The sequence below is a fragment of the Hemiscyllium ocellatum genome, chromosome 18, assembly GCF_020745735.1.
Source record: "Hemiscyllium ocellatum isolate sHemOce1 chromosome 18, sHemOce1.pat.X.cur, whole genome shotgun sequence".
Taxonomy (NCBI): domain Eukaryota; kingdom Metazoa; phylum Chordata; class Chondrichthyes; order Orectolobiformes; family Hemiscylliidae; genus Hemiscyllium; species Hemiscyllium ocellatum.
In genome coordinates, this window is record NC_083418.1 from 35527543 (window position 1) to 35546338 (window position 18796).

At 39.6% G+C, this 18796-nt stretch overlaps 1 protein-coding gene across 4 annotated transcripts in view; it reads right to left on the minus strand.

The window, feature by feature from the left end:
- saxo4 (stabilizer of axonemal microtubules 4) overlaps positions 1–18796 on the minus strand; it is a 153111-nt gene that overhangs the window by 47547 nt on the left and 86768 nt on the right. For all 4 annotated transcript variants that reach the window (XM_060838848.1, XM_060838851.1, XM_060838852.1 and 1 more), the window contains 3 exons: positions 9873–9967; positions 8162–8326; positions 5096–5176 (listed from right to left, as the gene is read on the minus strand). In XM_060838848.1, coding sequence (XP_060694831.1) covers positions 5098–5176; positions 8162–8326; positions 9873–9967 — 339 coding nt within the window. In that variant the 3' untranslated portion in view covers positions 5096–5097. The remainder of the gene's footprint in view (positions 1–5095; positions 5177–8161; positions 8327–9872; positions 9968–18796) is intronic.

Genomic DNA, 18796 nt, shown 5'->3' on the forward strand with positions numbered 1-18796 from the left:
CCCCCTCCCACTCCCCCGAGGACATGCAGGTCCTTGGACTCCTCCACCGGCAGAACACAACTACACGACGGCTGGAGGAGGAGCGCCTCATCTTCCGCCTGGGAACCCTCCAACCACAAGGTATGAATTCAGATTTCTCCAGCTTCCTCATTTCCCCTCCCCCCACCTTGTCTCAGTCGGTTCCCTCAACTCAGCATCGCCTTCCTAACCTGCAATCCTCTTCCTGACCTCTCCGCCCCCACCCCACTCCGGCCTATCACCCTCACCTTGACCTCCTTCCACCTATCCCACCTCCATCGCCCCTCCCCCTAGTCCCTCCTCCCTACCTTTTATCTCAGCCGGCTTGGCTCTCTCTCTCTTATTCCTGATGAAGGGCTTATGCTCGAAACGTCGAATTCTCTATTCCTGAGATGCTGCCTGGCCTGCTGTGCTTTGACCAGCAACACATTTGCAGCTGTGATCTCCAGCATCTGCAGACCTCATTTTTTACTGCATTAGAAATGCCAATGACCAAAACGTCCTGCCATGCAGCTAAAACCCAAAGCTTCTTGCTAAGAGGATAGGACACTATCACAGCACCACAAGAACTCACAGAACTCCAACTTTCACAAGTGTGATGAAAGATCATTGACCGTAAATATTAACTCTCTCCACAGCTGCTACCAAAGTATTTCTAGCATTTTCTGTTTTCTGATTGATTCGTGATACAGCAAAACAATTAGTTTCATTTGACAGGATTGTGTTTTCCACTGTGTCTATTATTTATTATTTATACTGAAGAAAACCTAAATGGGTATTTCTGTACTTACATCTAATACTTGGTTATGAATAACAAACAAGAAGGATCATGTCTCAAAGGAATGTGGAACTTGACTAATTTACATAATTGATGAAAAACCTGTGAGAGGTAATGGAATGGCCACCTAACTGACCATTCTAATTTGAGATTGGAAGAGAAAACACAAGCAAACTTGAGGTCACCGGCTGTAAGCAATCATTCTTCTTCTGCTGTGTCATAGCATAACCCCAGTGTTGTCCATAATATATTGATTCATTTAACATTTAATATACCTATAGGCATTCTCAATCAGTGTGTGAAATCATTATTAATATAGGCAATAGGACTACAGCATTTGTCCAAGTATTGAAAGACAAGTATACACCTAAGAGTTCTCTACATTGCTACAAAACATTTTATTCAGAAATGCAGTTAGTGTTTTTTATCACAACTGATGCAACCAAATTGCTAAGTCCATGTTTAGTCCTTCAAATCAAAGAGCAATATGATTGCAAAGATCTTCTATAATATTGCCGATGATCATTTAATTATAAAAGTCGAAGCATCCTTCTGAACAGATTGAACGATGATAATCAGTTTTATTCAGCTACTGGTGTGTGTTCCACAATGGTTCACTCTTCCTATATCAACATAATTTGGAGATGCCGGTGTTGGACTGGGGTGTACAAAGTTAAAAATCACACAACACCAGGTTATAGTCCAACAGGTTTAATTGGAAGCACACTAGCTTTCGGAGCGACGCTCCTTCATCAAGTGATAGTGGAGGGCTCGATCGTAACACAGAATGTATAGCAAAAATTTGCAGTGTGATGTAACTGAAATTATACATTGAAAATTGATTGTTTGTTAAGCCTTTTATCTATTAGGATACAGTGATAGTGATAGTTTCACTGCTCCAGTGATAGTTTTACGCATGGGAACACCTCCCACCTTGTACATGGCAACCACCCTGTGGCTCAACACTTTAACTCTCCCTCCCACTCCACCGAAGACATGCAGGTCCTTGGACTCCTCCACCGGCAAAACATAACAACACGACGGTTGGAGGAAGAGCGCCTCATCTTCCGCCTGGGAACCCTCCAACCACAAGGGATGAACTCAGATTTCTCCAGTTTCCTCATTTCCCCTCCCCCCACCTTGTCTCAGTCGGTTCCCTCAACTCAGCACCGCCCTCCTAACCTGCAATCTTCTTCCTAACCTCTCCGCCCCCACCCCACTCCGGCCTATCACCCTCACCTTGACCTCCTTCCACCTATCACATCTCCATCGCCCCTCCCCCAAGTCCCTCCTCCCTACCTTTTATCTTAGCCTGCCTGGCACCCTCTCCTCATTCCTGATGAAGGGCTTATGCCCGAAACGTCGAATTTCCTATTCCTTGGATGCTGCCTAACCTGCTGTGCTTTAACCAGCAACACATTTTCAACGGTACTCATGTGACTCAGCCAACGTTGTCTATCTTATGCATTGCAGGCAAGGATGCCCGGAGGCATGGTACATTGGGGAAACTGAGCAAAGGCTACGACAACGAATTAATGGGCACCGCACAACAATCAACATTCAGGAGGGTTCCCTCCCAGTTGGGAAACACTTCAGTGGTCCAGGACATTCAGTCTCAGACCTTCGGGTGACCATCCTCCAAAGTGGACCTCGGGACAGGCAGCAGAGGAAAGTGGCCGAGCAGAGGCTGATAACTAAGTTCGGTACCCAGAGGGAGGGCCTCAACCGGGACCTTGGGTTCATGTCACATTACAGGTAATCACCATTGCACTACACACACAGATATTCCTACACACACTCTCACATACACAGGGACACAGGCACACACAGATGCGCACACAGACACCCACACACACCCTTATAGACACACACATGCACCTCCTCACAGACTTAAGACACTCTGCACTAACTACACACACACACACACACACACACACTTTCTCACACTCACAACCCCTACCCCAGACAGACACACATACACACACAAAGACCCCACATGCAGACATATATTTTGTGTGGTGAATTTTGCAGAATTACATTGCACTTTGCTCAAAAACTGCATACATTCATGTCGAACTCTGAGCTCAAAAACTGCATGAATTTATGTAAAACTCTGTTATCTCACTTTTTAGATTAGAATCAATCTAAACATCAGGTCATAGACAGAGAACACAGGAGACCTCATTTTTTACTCAGAGAACACAGGAGGCCAACACCTTCAACATATTGTCTAGCTATCACCATTGTTAACAGCTAACCCAAGAATGCAACTTTTAAAAAAAGGGTTTTGTGATTTACACATGAAAGAAGTGAAACTATCACTGTATTCTAACAGATGAAAGGCTTAACAGACAATCAATTTTTCAATGTATAATTTCAGTTACATCACACTGCAAATTTTTGCTATAAATTCTGTGTTACGATCGAGCTCTCCACTATCACCTGATGAAGGAGAGTCGCTCCGAAAGCTAGTGTGCTTCCAATTAAACCTGTTGGACTATAACCTGGTGTTGTGTGATTTTTAACTATATCAACATAGACTGAGAGTGTCAACCATTTATTTGTTTGTTGGGAACAGCACAACCGAGCACAATACACCTCAGCTTGTGCCATTATAGAATCTAGTTAGTTCTTAAATGATTTCAGAACATTGTTCCAAAACTCGACCCAGTTCTCCATACTGCTACTAAATCACTTTTTATGCAGCAAGTAATTTGATATCAATTCCAAAATGGTCTTTGTTAACTTGAACTAGTACCCCCATGCCAATGTGAATTTTCTCTTCGGCTGCCCCTTTAATGACCAAAATGCCATTGCATGTTCATCCATTAACCAAACTCCTGACACCCAATCCCATTCCCACAAACATACTTCACATCTAACTTCCCTTCTTTATTCCTGTGATAACTGCCTGCACTCTTATGCTGATCACCCTTCTCCTTCAAAACTGCCACCCTCACTCTCCAAACCTTATCCTTCACCCTCCTGTATTTGCTCGCCACCTTCACATGTCCAGTCACCCCTACTCCTTGAAAGTGCCCTTATCTCCTACATTTTGGTATGCCCATCTCTCAACATTTTTTTAATCCTTCCAATAATTTTTCCAGCTCTCTTCACAGTAATGAAATAGCCAAAGTCACAAGTGGTGTTATCACTGACTCTGGTGTATGATTGCTGTTTGTCCATTCAACTTTTCAACAGTCTTCAAAACAATTAATCACAACATCCTCCTCGAACACATCTCCACTCTCAGCTTTCTTATCTGGGCCCATGTGATTGCCCTCACCTGGGTCCACCCATACCTTTTCAATTATAACTAAAGTTTCTGTACCAATAGTTTCTCTTCCTATGCCTGTACAGGAACCTCAGGAATTCTCAAAGATTCATCCTCCCTCTGCCATACACTCATCTGTCCCTTTTCAAAAGTTACCTACAGAAACAGAATCAATGTTCACAATTTGTTGATAACACAGCTCTACCTTCCATTACTTCTTACACACTGTGTTCTGTTAGGCAGTTTGTCCGTTGTTCAATCTTAAATGAATGGTCATTTCCAGCTGACGTTGTGAAGACTGAAGCAATTGTCCAGTCCATAGCTTAAACTCTATTCCGTTGACCACACCACCGAGTACCTTGGCCATTTGTCTAAAGCTAAATCAAATTACTGATAGTGTTTGGTCTGAAATAATACAAGATTTTTGAATTTAAGATATGAAGATCATGATTACATTCCAGTCTGTTGGTAAATCCCTAGTTAGCATTCATCTGTATCTAAAAAAAAAGCCTAAACCTCTTAATTAAGTTCAAATCTGCAGCTGCAACTAGGTATACAATATGTTTTGGAACAACTACCTGAATCATTCAATTATGTGCTGGTAGCTTTCTTAATTAATAGAATCATAGAATCCCTATAGTGTGGCAACAGGCCATTCGGCTCAACAAGTCCACACTGACCCTCCAAACAGCATCCCACTCGCATTCCCCTACTCTACCCCTATAACCCTGCATTTCCCATGGCTAATCCACTTAACCTACACATCCCTGGACCAATTCCTCTCCACTTATTGTCCAAACAAAATTCTGATCGTTTATGTGGATCAAAAAGAATCAACCCTACATTGACCAGCTTTTCTTTGATAGTGACCAGATTTTCTTTTTCTATCATACCCATTGTTTCCAATTTTGTTATTTTGAGGAAGCTAGTTCATATCTTGCAACATAGAGACATTCGGTGGTGTGCTTTTCAAGTTTCCTGAAAACTAATGGAATATTTTGAATTCAACAGACAATAGCACTTACCCTCAGAGGGTCAGCCCTGGTGGACGCAATTTGTGATCATAAGTGTGATCATCATAAAATTCATCAACAGACTTTAATGTCCTATCAGAAAAAGAAAAATGAAAAAATCTGTTTATGTTCTTGCTTAAAGATTTCTTATTTATTTGCTACAGTTTAATTTCTGCTTCAACATTAATTGCCTTATAATAAATACTGTAATTCAATTGTTAAAATTAACATTTCAATAAAAAACTACAGCTAATTGACATAGAAGCAGATTATCCATAGACACCATATACTAAAAAGTTGCTTATGGTTTGAAAGGCTCTTACAGATAGCAATGATGGTATTTTCAGAAATAAACTCACACCTCAAAAGCATGACATATCTTGAAAAATTCATTTTTGACTAAGTAATCAGATTAACAGTATGCAAATATAACAATCATGTAGGAACAAAAATAGACAAAGAAATTCAGCAGGTGCCAAAGAATTGGTGTATAGAATATTAAAGGAGGGGTAATATTGAATCAAAATGCTCTTAAAGTTACATATCAATGCATCTTTCCAATATTTCAGGTGCGGAAGTATAAATAAATTAAAGAATTTAAATGCATCATCAAGAAACTGAATCCAACAAGGCTGCTTCAATAACTATTCAATACTGTCCTTCACATGGTTAAATCTAATTGCAATTCAGAGTCATCTGATTGCTCTGGGCACGATAGATGCAATAAGATCAGAAACTGGGTTGACTGTACAAGGGATTTTTTTGAACTTCATACAAATATTGACTGTTCTCCTTTGCAGGATTTTGAACAATGTGACATGAAAAGGTACTGTAAGAGTAATACAGGGGACTCATGATCAATCTCAGGACATACTTATGCATTCCTTCCATTCTTTCAGTAAATAATTTCTTTTTATTCACTGAAACACGCTTTGGAGTAATTCACAAGGTCTCAGACAAATCATTAATACAAATATAGGGGAGCACTGGCCTAACTAGTGAGCTGAAAATCAACTAGGCAAAAGTGAGGACTGCAGATGCTGGAAACCAGAGTTTAGATCAGAATGGTGCTGGAAAAGCACAGCAGGTCAGGCAGCATCCGAGGAGCAGGAAAATCGACATTTCGTGCAAAAGCCCCTCATCAGGATTCTAATCTAAACACTAGTGAGCTGAAAAGTCCGCCTTAATGGTCTGTCAACCTTTTGCTAAATTTGTAACCAAAAGACCCTTGCTACCAACCACTATTATTTCTTTCACCCTTGTCCGCTCCTCACTCTAGATCCACTGGAAAATCAGCAAACTGAGACCCAGTCTGGCAATGGCAATGGCAACACTCGAGTCAGATTTCAGAGAGACCGTGGGTATTGCAATCATGATGGCTTTTTGATTGCAGGAATGAATGGAGAACTAGTGTAATCTGTTGACTGTCTGCACAAAAGTTAAAACATGCCAATATGGATTTCCAACTCTTGACAGTACATGATCTCTAACCTCGCCTCACTCCTTAACACAATCAATCATTGTGCAGTTCAAGATGCTGGAAAATGCATTAACATTTATTTCCTCGCATATTGTTGTCAGATATAAATTTTTCATGATTCAAAGATTCTGAAATCCATCTCTTCTATATATTACACCTCCCCCTATGCGCTCATTCAGTACAGTTTCATTTTACACACATAATGAATTCACACTTTGCAACACGCTCAGAATTTCAACTTTCCAAAGCAGAGTCATTGAACTGGAAATATTAGTGCTGCTTCTCTTTCCACAGATGCTCCAGATCCACTGAGGTTCTCCTGCCTTCTTTATTTTCATTTCAGATCTCCAGCATGCACAGCATTTTGTTTTCATTCAACTGTTATGAAGCAGTTTGTCTTTTTCCGAGTTTAAAGAGCAATAATTTATGACTGCTCTAATAAAAAGATATGATGCATGTTGTGCATCAACATAAAAATCCTTCTTCGCAGGGCCTCAGAACAATGGTATATCAGCATTTCATGTTGTCACCCCTGGCTCAATGGTAGCGCTCTTTTCTAAGTGTTAGAAGGTTGTGGATCATGCCCAACTCCAGTGTTTTGAGCGTATTATCTTGACTGACATATAGGCAGTCCTCATGGATTGCAACAGTGCTGGAGACATACCCAGTAATTAGGAAGCAAATGGAATGTTGGCCTTCATTTCCAGGGGGATGAAGTATAAAACTGGGGAAGTCTTGCTGCAACTGGGGAGGACATTGGCAAGAACACACCTAGAGCACTCTGTACAGTTTTCGTCTCCTAATGTAAGGAACAGATTTTCTTACTATGAAAGTTTGTGCAGCTTGTGCCCATACTCATTGGAATTTAGAAGAACGAGACAGGATTTTAATAAAACATGTAACATACCTGACAGGGTCGATGCTAAGATGTGGAGTGAGATCGTAGGCCCAGGGGGAGTGGGCCTGGAGGTGGGAAATGAATTTGATTTGGCTAAAGATGGCTGATTTTGGGCAGGAAAACCCATTGTTGACCTTACTACTCCAACACTAATTGAGGCCCTCATTATTTCCATTTATATTTTATATTGATCTTCATCTGGTCTCTTATTAGAATTCATTGTCCTCCTTTACAGCAACTTACATTAGAATAGCACCTTTAACATTGTAAGCATAGACATGTAAGGAGTCATCAGAGTGGGTGGCCAAGCACTAAGTAAATAAGGTAGGTTTTAACACCATCTTAAAGGCTAACTGTACAGATTAGAGTTGAATTGTTTATGGAGAGAATTCCAGAACTTGAGACCTTTGCAGTTGAAGGAATGCCTATGATGGAGCAAATAATTTAGAATAGGAAGGCGGAATTGGTTTATTGCAGAAATCTCAGAACCTTGTACAGTTGAAGAAGGTGAGAGAGAGGGAGAAGGAGAGTGAGTGAGAAAATTGAGAGAGTGAGAGGAAGGATGCCACAGAGGGATTTGAAAATAAGAATGAATATTGAGGCATTACCTAAGTAAGATCCAATAAAGGTCAGCAAAACAGAAAATGATGCAAGCTGGCATACAGGCAGTCTCTTACTGAATTTACAACGTGGTTCCTACCTGACCACATAGGGCTGAATCCGGCGTAAAGTTTCAGTTACATTGTAGTCTGGGCCATGCTGATGAATCTTGGAGCCAGTAGCATAAGTGTGAGGAAACTGTTTCTGAATTCCTCCCCTTGTCCAACCTTCTCTATCCTGTCCTTTTGGAGTTTTATCATTGTGCCTAAATTTGTAGAAACAGTTTTCAAAAATCGGAACATGAATTATTGAAGTGACAGAGAGTTAGAATGAGTTAACATTGTAAATATAGATATGTAGGAGATATCAGAGTAAGTGGCCAAACACAACGTCAAGGAATGTTAGTGTTGACTCTATGTTTGGCCACCTACTCCAGTATGTCCTGTCATATCTCTGTTTACAATATGAACTCACCTTCACTTTTTTTCTTAAATCAATCTCGTCAATTCACTTTCTCATAATATCTTTTAATTACTTTTTTCCCAAAGCACTGCTAATTATCATGTGGTCACATTATATTGGTTGTCACAATGCCCTTCTCTGGTAAACTATTCAATTCCAGTAAATTATTCCCAGCCTCTCTCCTTACTCCTCTCTGCATTTACAAAATTATTGTACTGTTCATTCCCAGCCTCTCTCCTATGATGGTCATGCCTTGATCCATTAACTCACTGTCCTCATAGATGTTCTCTCAATATTATCATGTGGCCAGCCTCATCCTTACCTTTCAAAACCTCTTAAAAATTCTCTGTACATAAAATTATATATTTTTTGCCTGTTCAATATCAATCCACCTTTCTCTTTTGCAGTTTTGTTCATTTTTGAAATTTTTATTTCAACAAAGATAATCAGAGAAATGTAAGCATGCCATCCCTATTTAGACTTGATATTGAAGTGCATTCCTTTAAAAGAATCAGCTGATGTGGTTGAATAAGGCTTTCTGTCAATCTGCTTCATATAAAGGGAAAGTATGGTTCTAATATGTAATTTTGCTTATTGCTTAAGAAATTACATTGTGAAATTGTGACATTATGCAACTATAACCTGGAGTCTTGTGTTAACTGTCTCTGCTAAATAATTATCTTACTCATCCTTTTACATTTTTAAAATTTGTTATATTGCATCTCTTATTCCTATATTCTTTTATAAAAATATATCAAGTCATCTCAGCCTTTCTTTATAATCTAATCTCTTAATGCTGGATCAATATTTTCATGTCTAAAACTGTGGCATTTGATTCAGAAATAGATCCAAAATAAGTTGATAGCAATGTAGGTATATGAGCCCACATGTTATTCTGGCTCCTGAATCAGAAATGAGATAAATAGTTCCAGTTCCAACTACCTCGAGCACATTATCATTCACTTCCTTCTGGGAGCTAATTTTCTGAGGTTGTATATGCCTCAAAGAGTTTGCTTGCTTACAGTACACTTGAACCTTACTAGTTTCTGCTCTTTAAACAAGTGCGCAAGACTAAGTGCCGTACATCCACCAGTTGATCATATAGACCTTTAATCCAGAAGGGAAAGAAAAAAACTTGTAAAACATCTGAAGGATGCATATTGATCTGAATCATCTTGTATACTTCAAAATGGAGGAATAGTGTATTGATTTCCAAATACTAATAGTTTCTCCGTCTCAGAATGAACAATGTTTCTGGCAGCATGAATCTGGAAAATTAACATTTGTTACAGTGCCACATTGCAAGTAATTACCCAATATCACTTTTCTTTATTCCCACTGTGACTCACCAAAGTTTATAATTTGTTAAAAATCTGTCAGCATCTGTTTCAGTCTTGGCTGGATGTATGTAGACCTTTTCATTGCTACTAAATCCAGTAAGCTCCTGAAACCAAGGAAAAAGTCAGAAAATCTGAATATTGGGTGTTCAGACGCATAACATTATTCGATGGTACTTATAATTTGCAGCAGAAAATGGTACTAAATCTCATGGTCTTAGCAGGGCCTGCTATGTGTAAACTTGCCCCAATTCGAAATGAGATAGTGGTGAGCTAGAAATGTAAGGGGGGGGGGGGGGGGGTTGAAGTAGCAGGGAGCAGAGAGAGGAAAATTCAAAGATAATAGTTCTCTAATTGTTTGATATGCAACCACACTGAATGGGCATTCTGAGGTGTTGTGGTTAGCATTGCTGCCTCACAGCACCTGGGACTCAGGTTCGATTCCACCCTCGGGTGACTGTCTTTGTGGAGTTTGCACATTCTCTCCATATCTGCCTGGGTTTCCTCCTGGTGTTCAGGTTTCCTCCCTCAGTCCAAATATGCATACGTTAGGTGGATTGGCGATGCTAAATTGTCCGTAATGTCCAAGGAAATGCAGTGTTATAGGGTAGGGAATGGGTTCAAGTGGGATGGTCTTCAGAGGGTCACCATGGATTCAATGGGCCAAATGGCCTGTTTCAACACTGCAGGGATTCTCTGTTTTTAGCTTAACAACTGGACAACTATGATTAACTTTAATTCCTCCTAAGCTAATGTACTGTAATTCCTTCTCTTAATTGCATTGATTTGAATGGTCAACTGCCCACAGGAATCTTAAGAGAGAATATGACTCCTCGGCTCAATAGCCTGCTGAAGGTATTATCTGCAGGCTCAATCATGAGGAATGGGTGAGGTAGGGATAGGTTGTTATTACTCCATGAGCAATTGTCTAAGGAAACAAAAATATCTCTCGGTCAGAAGGAAAAGGAGCATAAATTAGAAGTGGGAAAATATAAAAAGGGAAGCACGTCTTACTTCTGAGAATGACCATCATGCTGTACAGGACTGTGACTCTTGAGAATATGTTAACGAATGTAATTCCAGGAAATTTTCAACTGTGCTCAATAATGAGACACAAATGTATAGAGGTTTATATTACTGATAATGGAGTATATTTCATAATGCAGAAGATGAGTGACAGATAAATACAAAGTTATGCAGAACAACATTCAGTGGCTACTTTATGATTTTCCAAGTGCATATTTTAAATAATGCTTTCATTTTGCCTGCTCAAAACCATCACAATTTTACTTTCAACTTCTTCATTTCAGCAACAACGACTTGTAACAGCAGTGCTCCATCAAATCGTAGCATTGAATTGTACATGAAGACAAATCAAACCTTGCACTGGCTCTATGAGTGACCTTTCCACTGATGTCCTTTTCACCCTTTCCAAAAACACTTTTGAAGTTTTTTTATTACATATTTAGTTCTGAGATTTTCACTTTTCCAAGCTGACTATGAGGGCATGAGTATTAGTTATTAGTAAGAGTTGATTCACAAAATTCTCAGCCAAATGAGTTTCCTTGCCACCAGGCTGCATAGCAGTGAGAGCATGTGACATTCCATCACTTCCTGTGATGATGCGTACAGTATCTAATTAGTATAATCACACAGTCAGATGTAGCTCTTTATACTACCATTTACATTTTCTATAAGGATGCTGCAGCTCCCAGATCCTCACTTTTACTTAAAGCACCTGGAGGATATTAGACCTCAGGCACAATTAATTCCAATCAACTGAGACAGGCAAGTGACAAATATTGCAGTTGCCCCATTCATGTTGAAAGACCGATTTGGTGAAATTTTTAGATGAAACCCAAAATGGGTAAGCAGCCCGTCGAGTTGCGTGAAGTAGGAAGGAGGCTGCTTAACTTTGTAAACTGGGTCCTATGCTGCTTGTAAGATTTGGAATGCAATTATCAAGTTCAAATGGGCAATATGTAACAGACCTTACTACATTCAGTGGAAGACTAAATAGGAATCCTAAACCAGACACTGAACACTGTTGACAAAGTGGCACAAACAGCTTCCAGAATCCTTTGCTATGTCCAGTTGAAACCACAATATTCTAGCGATCTTTGACAAGATTTGTAGCTCAGGTTGATGATAGGTATGTAAGTTAAGTCACTGAACTGTAAGATTTATTTTCAGACATTTCATCACTATTATTAGATAACATCACCAGTGAGTGTCTCCTTTCAAGGGAAGGTAGATTGGATCTAAGTTGATGTGTTTGTTGATGGAGTTCTGGTCAGAACACCATGCCTCTAAGAATTCTTGTGTGTGTCTTTGTCTTGCCTGTCTAAGGATGTGTGTGTTGTCCCAAAAGACACAACCCGGTCTCACTAGTTTCCATACATACAGACAAAGAAGGACACCTTGAAAAAATGAACCGGAAATGACATCACCCATCAGAAGAAACCAAGACATATAAATAGATAGGCAGGACATACCACCAGCACTTCACCAGAGACTCGCACTGATATGTTTCCTAGAATGGTGACAAAACGTCTGAAAACAAACCTTCCAGCTCTGTGAGCTAACTCGCCATAATATTCTTTTGCTAGGCTCAGTGGAAATCCTCAAGCTTGCTGCTTACAATTCTAAGGTTCACATCTTACAGCCAACTCCAATTTTCTACCCCATCCATTCTCCCTTTAAAGCCCTGACCTGCCAAGTAGATAAACTTGATCATAATTATGCAGTACACCCCAGATTTCCCCATGTAATCCTAGCATCGTATGCTCTAGACAACTATAGCAGATACACAAAAGGGGGTGTGATGGACCCAGAAGGGCTGGGAGAGCAGCACAGTCTTCTGAGGAGGGAGATGAGGATGTTGAGCAGGAAGAGCACTGCAGCATGAGATACAACAAGCCAGACATTACTGAACTGACACACAGTTCCAATAAATGAGAGTCTGGTGCAGTGACCACTCATTCACTATTAATTCATTGCTGCTTGAAAGGCAAGCAGTTTCTGTCTATTCTCAAAAACAAATGCAGCTTTTATTAGGCTCCATGGACACTGGAGAAAGACTAGCACTCCCTTAGACAGAGTTCTAAGATAGGATAAAGGCTAAAGGTCTGTAACTCTTGGTTTTTAAATAGCAATGCATTTACAAATGTACACTTGTATTATAATCAAGTGTCAGATATCCCACCTGTATGCCCTGAAAAGCAGCCCGTTATTGTTCCCCTCCTATCACAATGGAGGGCAGCTCTTGACCTGGTGCACAGCTGAGCTTTTAACATGGCTCCATACCAATGGTCCAGGGTGGTCCCAGCAATAAGTCCCATCACTGCTGAGGGGCAGGTTAGCGTGAGCAATGGCCTGTACTGGCATGCTATATAGCTAAAAGAGACAGTAGCATGAGAAAACTCACCAAGACTTGTAAAGAGAAATGCTGCATGAAATTCATCAAAATGGACACCAATTTCTGGTAAAATTCAGCCTGAAGCAGTCAAGCAGATATTAAATTGTACTCATACATAGAGGCAGCATTGGTCATATCAAGGCTTTACTAAAGGAATGCATACAAATTGATTGTAATTCTTAAAAAAATGCACTGGAATAGCATTTTTCCTTCGGACATGCATCCAAAATCTAACTGCACTGTACTCTCTTTGACAGAAAGGTAATCATTACACTCAGCTCTCATCTCACTTCCAGCATCGATGGGCAACCTCTATATCATTAGCCAGGCTGCTGCACTAACGAAATGACTAAAAGACTAAAATATATCTGCACAAATTTGTACCTTCCATTTCACAGCAGGACTACAAAGGAAAAGGGTCATCCAGTTTTACAAAGTTGTTTCCATTCCCAAGGTTTACATTACTTTGTGAGCTTCCGCACAGTATCCCTCAACTATCGATACCAAGGCCTTCCATTCATTCAATAAGTAGGTTACATGGGACAACAGATTCTACATTTCAACACCAGATTTGTCACATCTTCTCATGATCCACAGAATGTGACACTTGCTTATTTTTCCAAGGATGAAATTAAGAACAACAGAATGTTTGAGTGACCAAAGTTTATTTTGTACTCCCGCGGGTAATGATTATGCTGCAAATGGCTCAAGTAACAGCAAAAGACGGCTTCAAGGTGATATAAGGTAAGGGTAGCATTAAGGCATTAAAGGCAAACGTAAACGAACTTGAGTGTCTAATTACTTCTTTCCATTCTCATCTTCACCATCTCCTCCTCTTCCTTCTCATTATCATGTTTCACAGAGAGATAGTTTTCTCTCTATTATTCTTCGTCAGATGCTGATGTTCCATTATTGGCAGGTTTTCTGCCACGCCTACCCAGCAGACTATGTCTCTTGATGTCAGTTTCCTCAAGAAGACCGAGATCTGAGTGAAATTTTAATATTTTATTCTGCGCCGGTATGCCACTGACTTGACTTGTTTGGCTGTATTTGCCAATTGTGTGCCAGATGCAATTGTGGTAGACATTCCTGAGAAGTATTGGAAAAAGATTAATGACATCTACAGCCAAACGGAATGGGAGTCAAGTGAATGACTCCAGTAAAGTTGGACAAGTATCAAGTGAGAGAGACAAATATTGATCCATACTGACTGCTTGTCCTCTTATCTATTGTTGTATTGTTCAGCCAGAACTGTCTTTTTTAAAGGTTGCACTTCAATTTTGTTGAAGCTCCTCTTACCACATCATGTGTCACATTACTCATAATAATAAAACTTCTTTTTCTGGAAATAAATCAATTTGTATTTGAATGATCAGTTGAGTATTTAGTAGCTTTAAATCCTAAGTGTTACTGCCTTTAACACTAACTCCTGGAGTTTGGGTGGCAAACATGGCACTAAAAACATGCCAGGATAGATTTTAATAATGTCGATCTCTACAAACAATTCACATCCTGTTGGAGTGAGATACACAACTTGGTTGGTCCTTCATTGGTCTTCATGGTTTGCTGTCATTTCAGGACCACAAATCTCACATCAATTACCATTCCACAGACTTCAATCCTTCCTTTCCCCATCTCTTGCTAAAGAACAAAATAGCATATAATGTGTATGAGAAGAAAGACCATTACCATAAGATACATACAGACAGAACAAGAAGCTCTGGAGATTAATAGCCCAAGCAGGGCAGTGAAAAGTGTCACAATACTATGGCTTTACGAGGTCTATTTTATCCTTTTTCTTAAATGAAGGAAGTCTCAGACAGAGGGACTGAGCAGCCTGCTTAGAGCCAATACAGTAAACAGCTTGTCAGGCTTTGGGTTTTTATTTTAAAATTTGGAAACAATAAAAGCAGCCTGAATGGGTGGGGTCAAGCTCCCACAGAACCAGGATTTGTAATTTTAACTTTCTGTAGTTGCTAGAGTCTTGAGGCTGGATGTGAAGCTCTTATTCCGCTCTCCATTAAAACTAAAAGCTGGTGTTGTCTTCCTGCTGTCAGAATTGCAAGTGAGACCATCCACTTTCCAGCATTTGCCTTTGCCAAGGGTATATTTATGGGCTGTTGCGATATTAGAATAGTTAATTAGTAGTGTTAATATATATATTATTGTTAAGGATTTTGATAGAATTACAGTTAAGCCAGTTTTTAAATTTTATTTAAATTTTTATTTTAACTATAATGTAAAACTAAAATGTGTTTTGATTAATGTTGAGTAGTTCAACCAATTGAATTGCATCTGAAATGTAACATCTTACACTTATCTTTAAAATAAGAAAAAGTTAGGGTCTAGACTATCTTATTAATATATTTTGAGAAAGTTTGGTCTGGTCCAGAACAAAAGGCCAGGCTAACTATTTTGCTATTAACAAATTTGACCCTCCTATACTTCAGTCCAAGGTTCAGTTCACCCATTCCTGATTAAAAACAAAGAATCCAACAATTGAAATCTCAAACAGCACGCAGTTCCAGAGGACCATTGTTTCAGCAATCTCACTCTTTGTTATATAGCAATAGAGTTTCATCCTCGAATTTCCACATAAGTCATAAAGTAGTCCTTAAACAGTGGATACTGAATGGTCAAATATAACAGAACTAGACCATATACAGAAAAGAAAAGCTAATTAAAAGGTGATCCAGCCAAAATTAAGCAGGGTGACAAGGTAGCAAACATTAATAAATCAGTAGTGATAAATCCTCAAAAGACCTTGGAGTGTAGGTTCATAGTTCCTTGTTAGATAGGATAGTGAAGAAAGCATTTGGTATGCTTTTCTTTATTAGATAGAGCATTGAATATAGGAGTTGGGAGGTCATGTTGCAGTTGTACAGGACGTTGGTTAGGCACTTTTGAAATATTGTGTGTAATTTTGGTCTCCCTCCTCTTGGAAGGATGTTGTGAAACTTGGAAGGGTTAAGAAAAGATTTACAAGGATGTTGCAAAGGTTGAAGGATTTGAGCTATAGGGAGAGGCTGAAGACGATGGGGCTGTTTTCCCTGGAGCATTGGAGGCTGAAGGGTGACCTTATAGAGGTTTATAAAATTATGAGGGGCATGGATAGGGTAAATAGACACAGTATTTTCCCTGGCGTGGGAATGTCCAGAACAAGAGGACATAGATTTAAGGTTAGAGGGGAAAAATTTAAAAGGGACCTAAGGGGCAACTTTCTCACAGAGGGTGGTGCATGTCAGGAATGAGCTGCCAGAGGATGTTGTGGAGGCTGATACAATTACAACACTTAAAAGACATGTGATGGCTATATGAATAGGAAGGTTTAGAGGAATATGGGACAAGAGTTGGCGATGGGACTAGATTGGGTTAGGACATCTGGTTGGCATGGATGAGTTGGACCAAAGGGTCCGTTTCCACGCTGTACATCTCTATGACTCTATGAAATGAATAGAGTGAAAAAATAAATATATTTCTTGAATAAAATTGAGAACCCTTCACAGAATAGAGCTCCTTGGATAAATAAAGAACTGAAAACTCAAAAAAACTAAAACTAAAAAAAGGATGGGCAGGATAATGTTAAGCTAAAAATAGTAAATATAATTATGAGAATATGGAAAATCTAGTTGTAAAATGGAGACAGAGATTAGGAAGGTGAAAAGGGAATATGAAATAGGTTAGCAGATAGTATAAATGAGAACAGTAAAAGTGGTTTTTAAATTTGCAGTTGAGAAATGTAGCTCATTATCCATCACTTTGACCTGAAAGCAGTCAAAATTTGGTGAGCTCCTTTAACTTAATTAGCTAGGCCTGTAAATAAGCAGTCGAAGACAGAGATAGGCAAAATAAATATGTATATCAGGGTCGTAGGTCAAATTGGAGCAGGCTGCCAAGAGAGAAAGAGAAACTGCCAAGGGAAGGATGAGTGGCTGTAACAGGGGATAGGACTGCTAAAGGTCATGAGGGAGATGGATTTCAAAAAGGAGTAAGGACATGCAAGCAGGGGAGGGGATCTGCAAATGATGGGCAGGAATGATCTGACAAAGTGTGGAGAGAGCCTGCAATGTGGAGAAAACAGTTTAAACTTTTCAACTTAGGAAATAATTAGCTTTCTTAGAATGAGGCAAGTTGAGATAATGAATTCCTTGCAAATGAGTATGGAGTCCAGTTTAAAGTGGCAGAAATTTAGGAACTACTTAAGGGGGATGCCTTTAATGGATGTTGTTGAAATGAAGACTGAGTGAATTGAGTAATTTAATACTGAATGCTTTTGATTCATCAAGATTCACATTTATATGTTATCACAACTTACACATTATGAATGAATAACGGTGTAGTGGTTGTGTTAGAAACAAAGATGCAATAGTTTAGCTCTGATCTCACCAGTCTGCAAAAAGCATGCTTACAGGGATGGCTTTTTATGTATAGAAGTGTGCCCATTTTCTTTTTTAAAAAAAGTACTTATGAAATTTAGCTGGTCTTGTACCTAAGTATGGTTGTGTCCATATTACCTTGTGTGCTGTGGCTTTAATTTTCAGGAAATGGTAATGATTACAGAAGATATTAACAAATTCCTCTAATTCTGCTTCTTTCTGAGTACAAATCCCAACACAAACTCAGATAGTATTGTTATAGTATGCAATCACCTAATGTAGGAGTTAATGGAACTGTAAAACGAGTGTGCAAACAAAACATCACCCACTAAAATCAAAAAGTATGCCCTGATAAATTCGAAGTGCAGCCCAATAAAAGTAAATTTCAAGCCTTGATGATTATCAGTGAATAACATAGCTATAGCCTCCAGGAAACCAATAATGGACTAGTCATGTCAGCATAAGAATGGCAAATGGAATTCATTCTGGGAAAATATGATTTAACGCATTTATAGAGTCATAGAGTCATAGAGATGTACAGCATGGAAACAGACCCTTCGGTCCAAACCGTCCATGCTGACCAGACATCCCAACCCAATCTATTCCAACTGCCAGCACCCGGCCCATATCCCTCCAAACCCTTTCTATTCATATACCCATCCAAATGCCCTTAAATGTTGCAATTGACCAGCCTCCACCACTTCCTCTGGCAGCTCATTCCATACACGTACCACCCTCTGTGTGAAAAAGTTGCCCCTTAGGTCTCTTTTATGTCTTTCCCCTCTCACCCAGAACCTATGCCCTCTTGGGAAAAGACTTTGTCTATTTATCCTATACATGCCCCTCATAATTTTGTAAACCTCTATAAGGTCACCCCTCAGCCTCCGATGCTCGAGGGAAAATAGCCCCAGCCTGTTCAGCCTCTCCCTACAGCTCAAATCCTCCAATCCCGGCAACATCCTTGTAAATCTTTTCTGAACCCTTTCAAGTTTCACAACATCTTTCCGATAGGAAGGAGACCAAAATTGCATGTAATATTCCAACAGTGGCCTAACCAATGTCCTGTACAGCTGCAACATGACCTCCCAACTCCTGTACTCAATACTCTGACCAATAAAAGAAAGCATACCAAACGCCTTCTT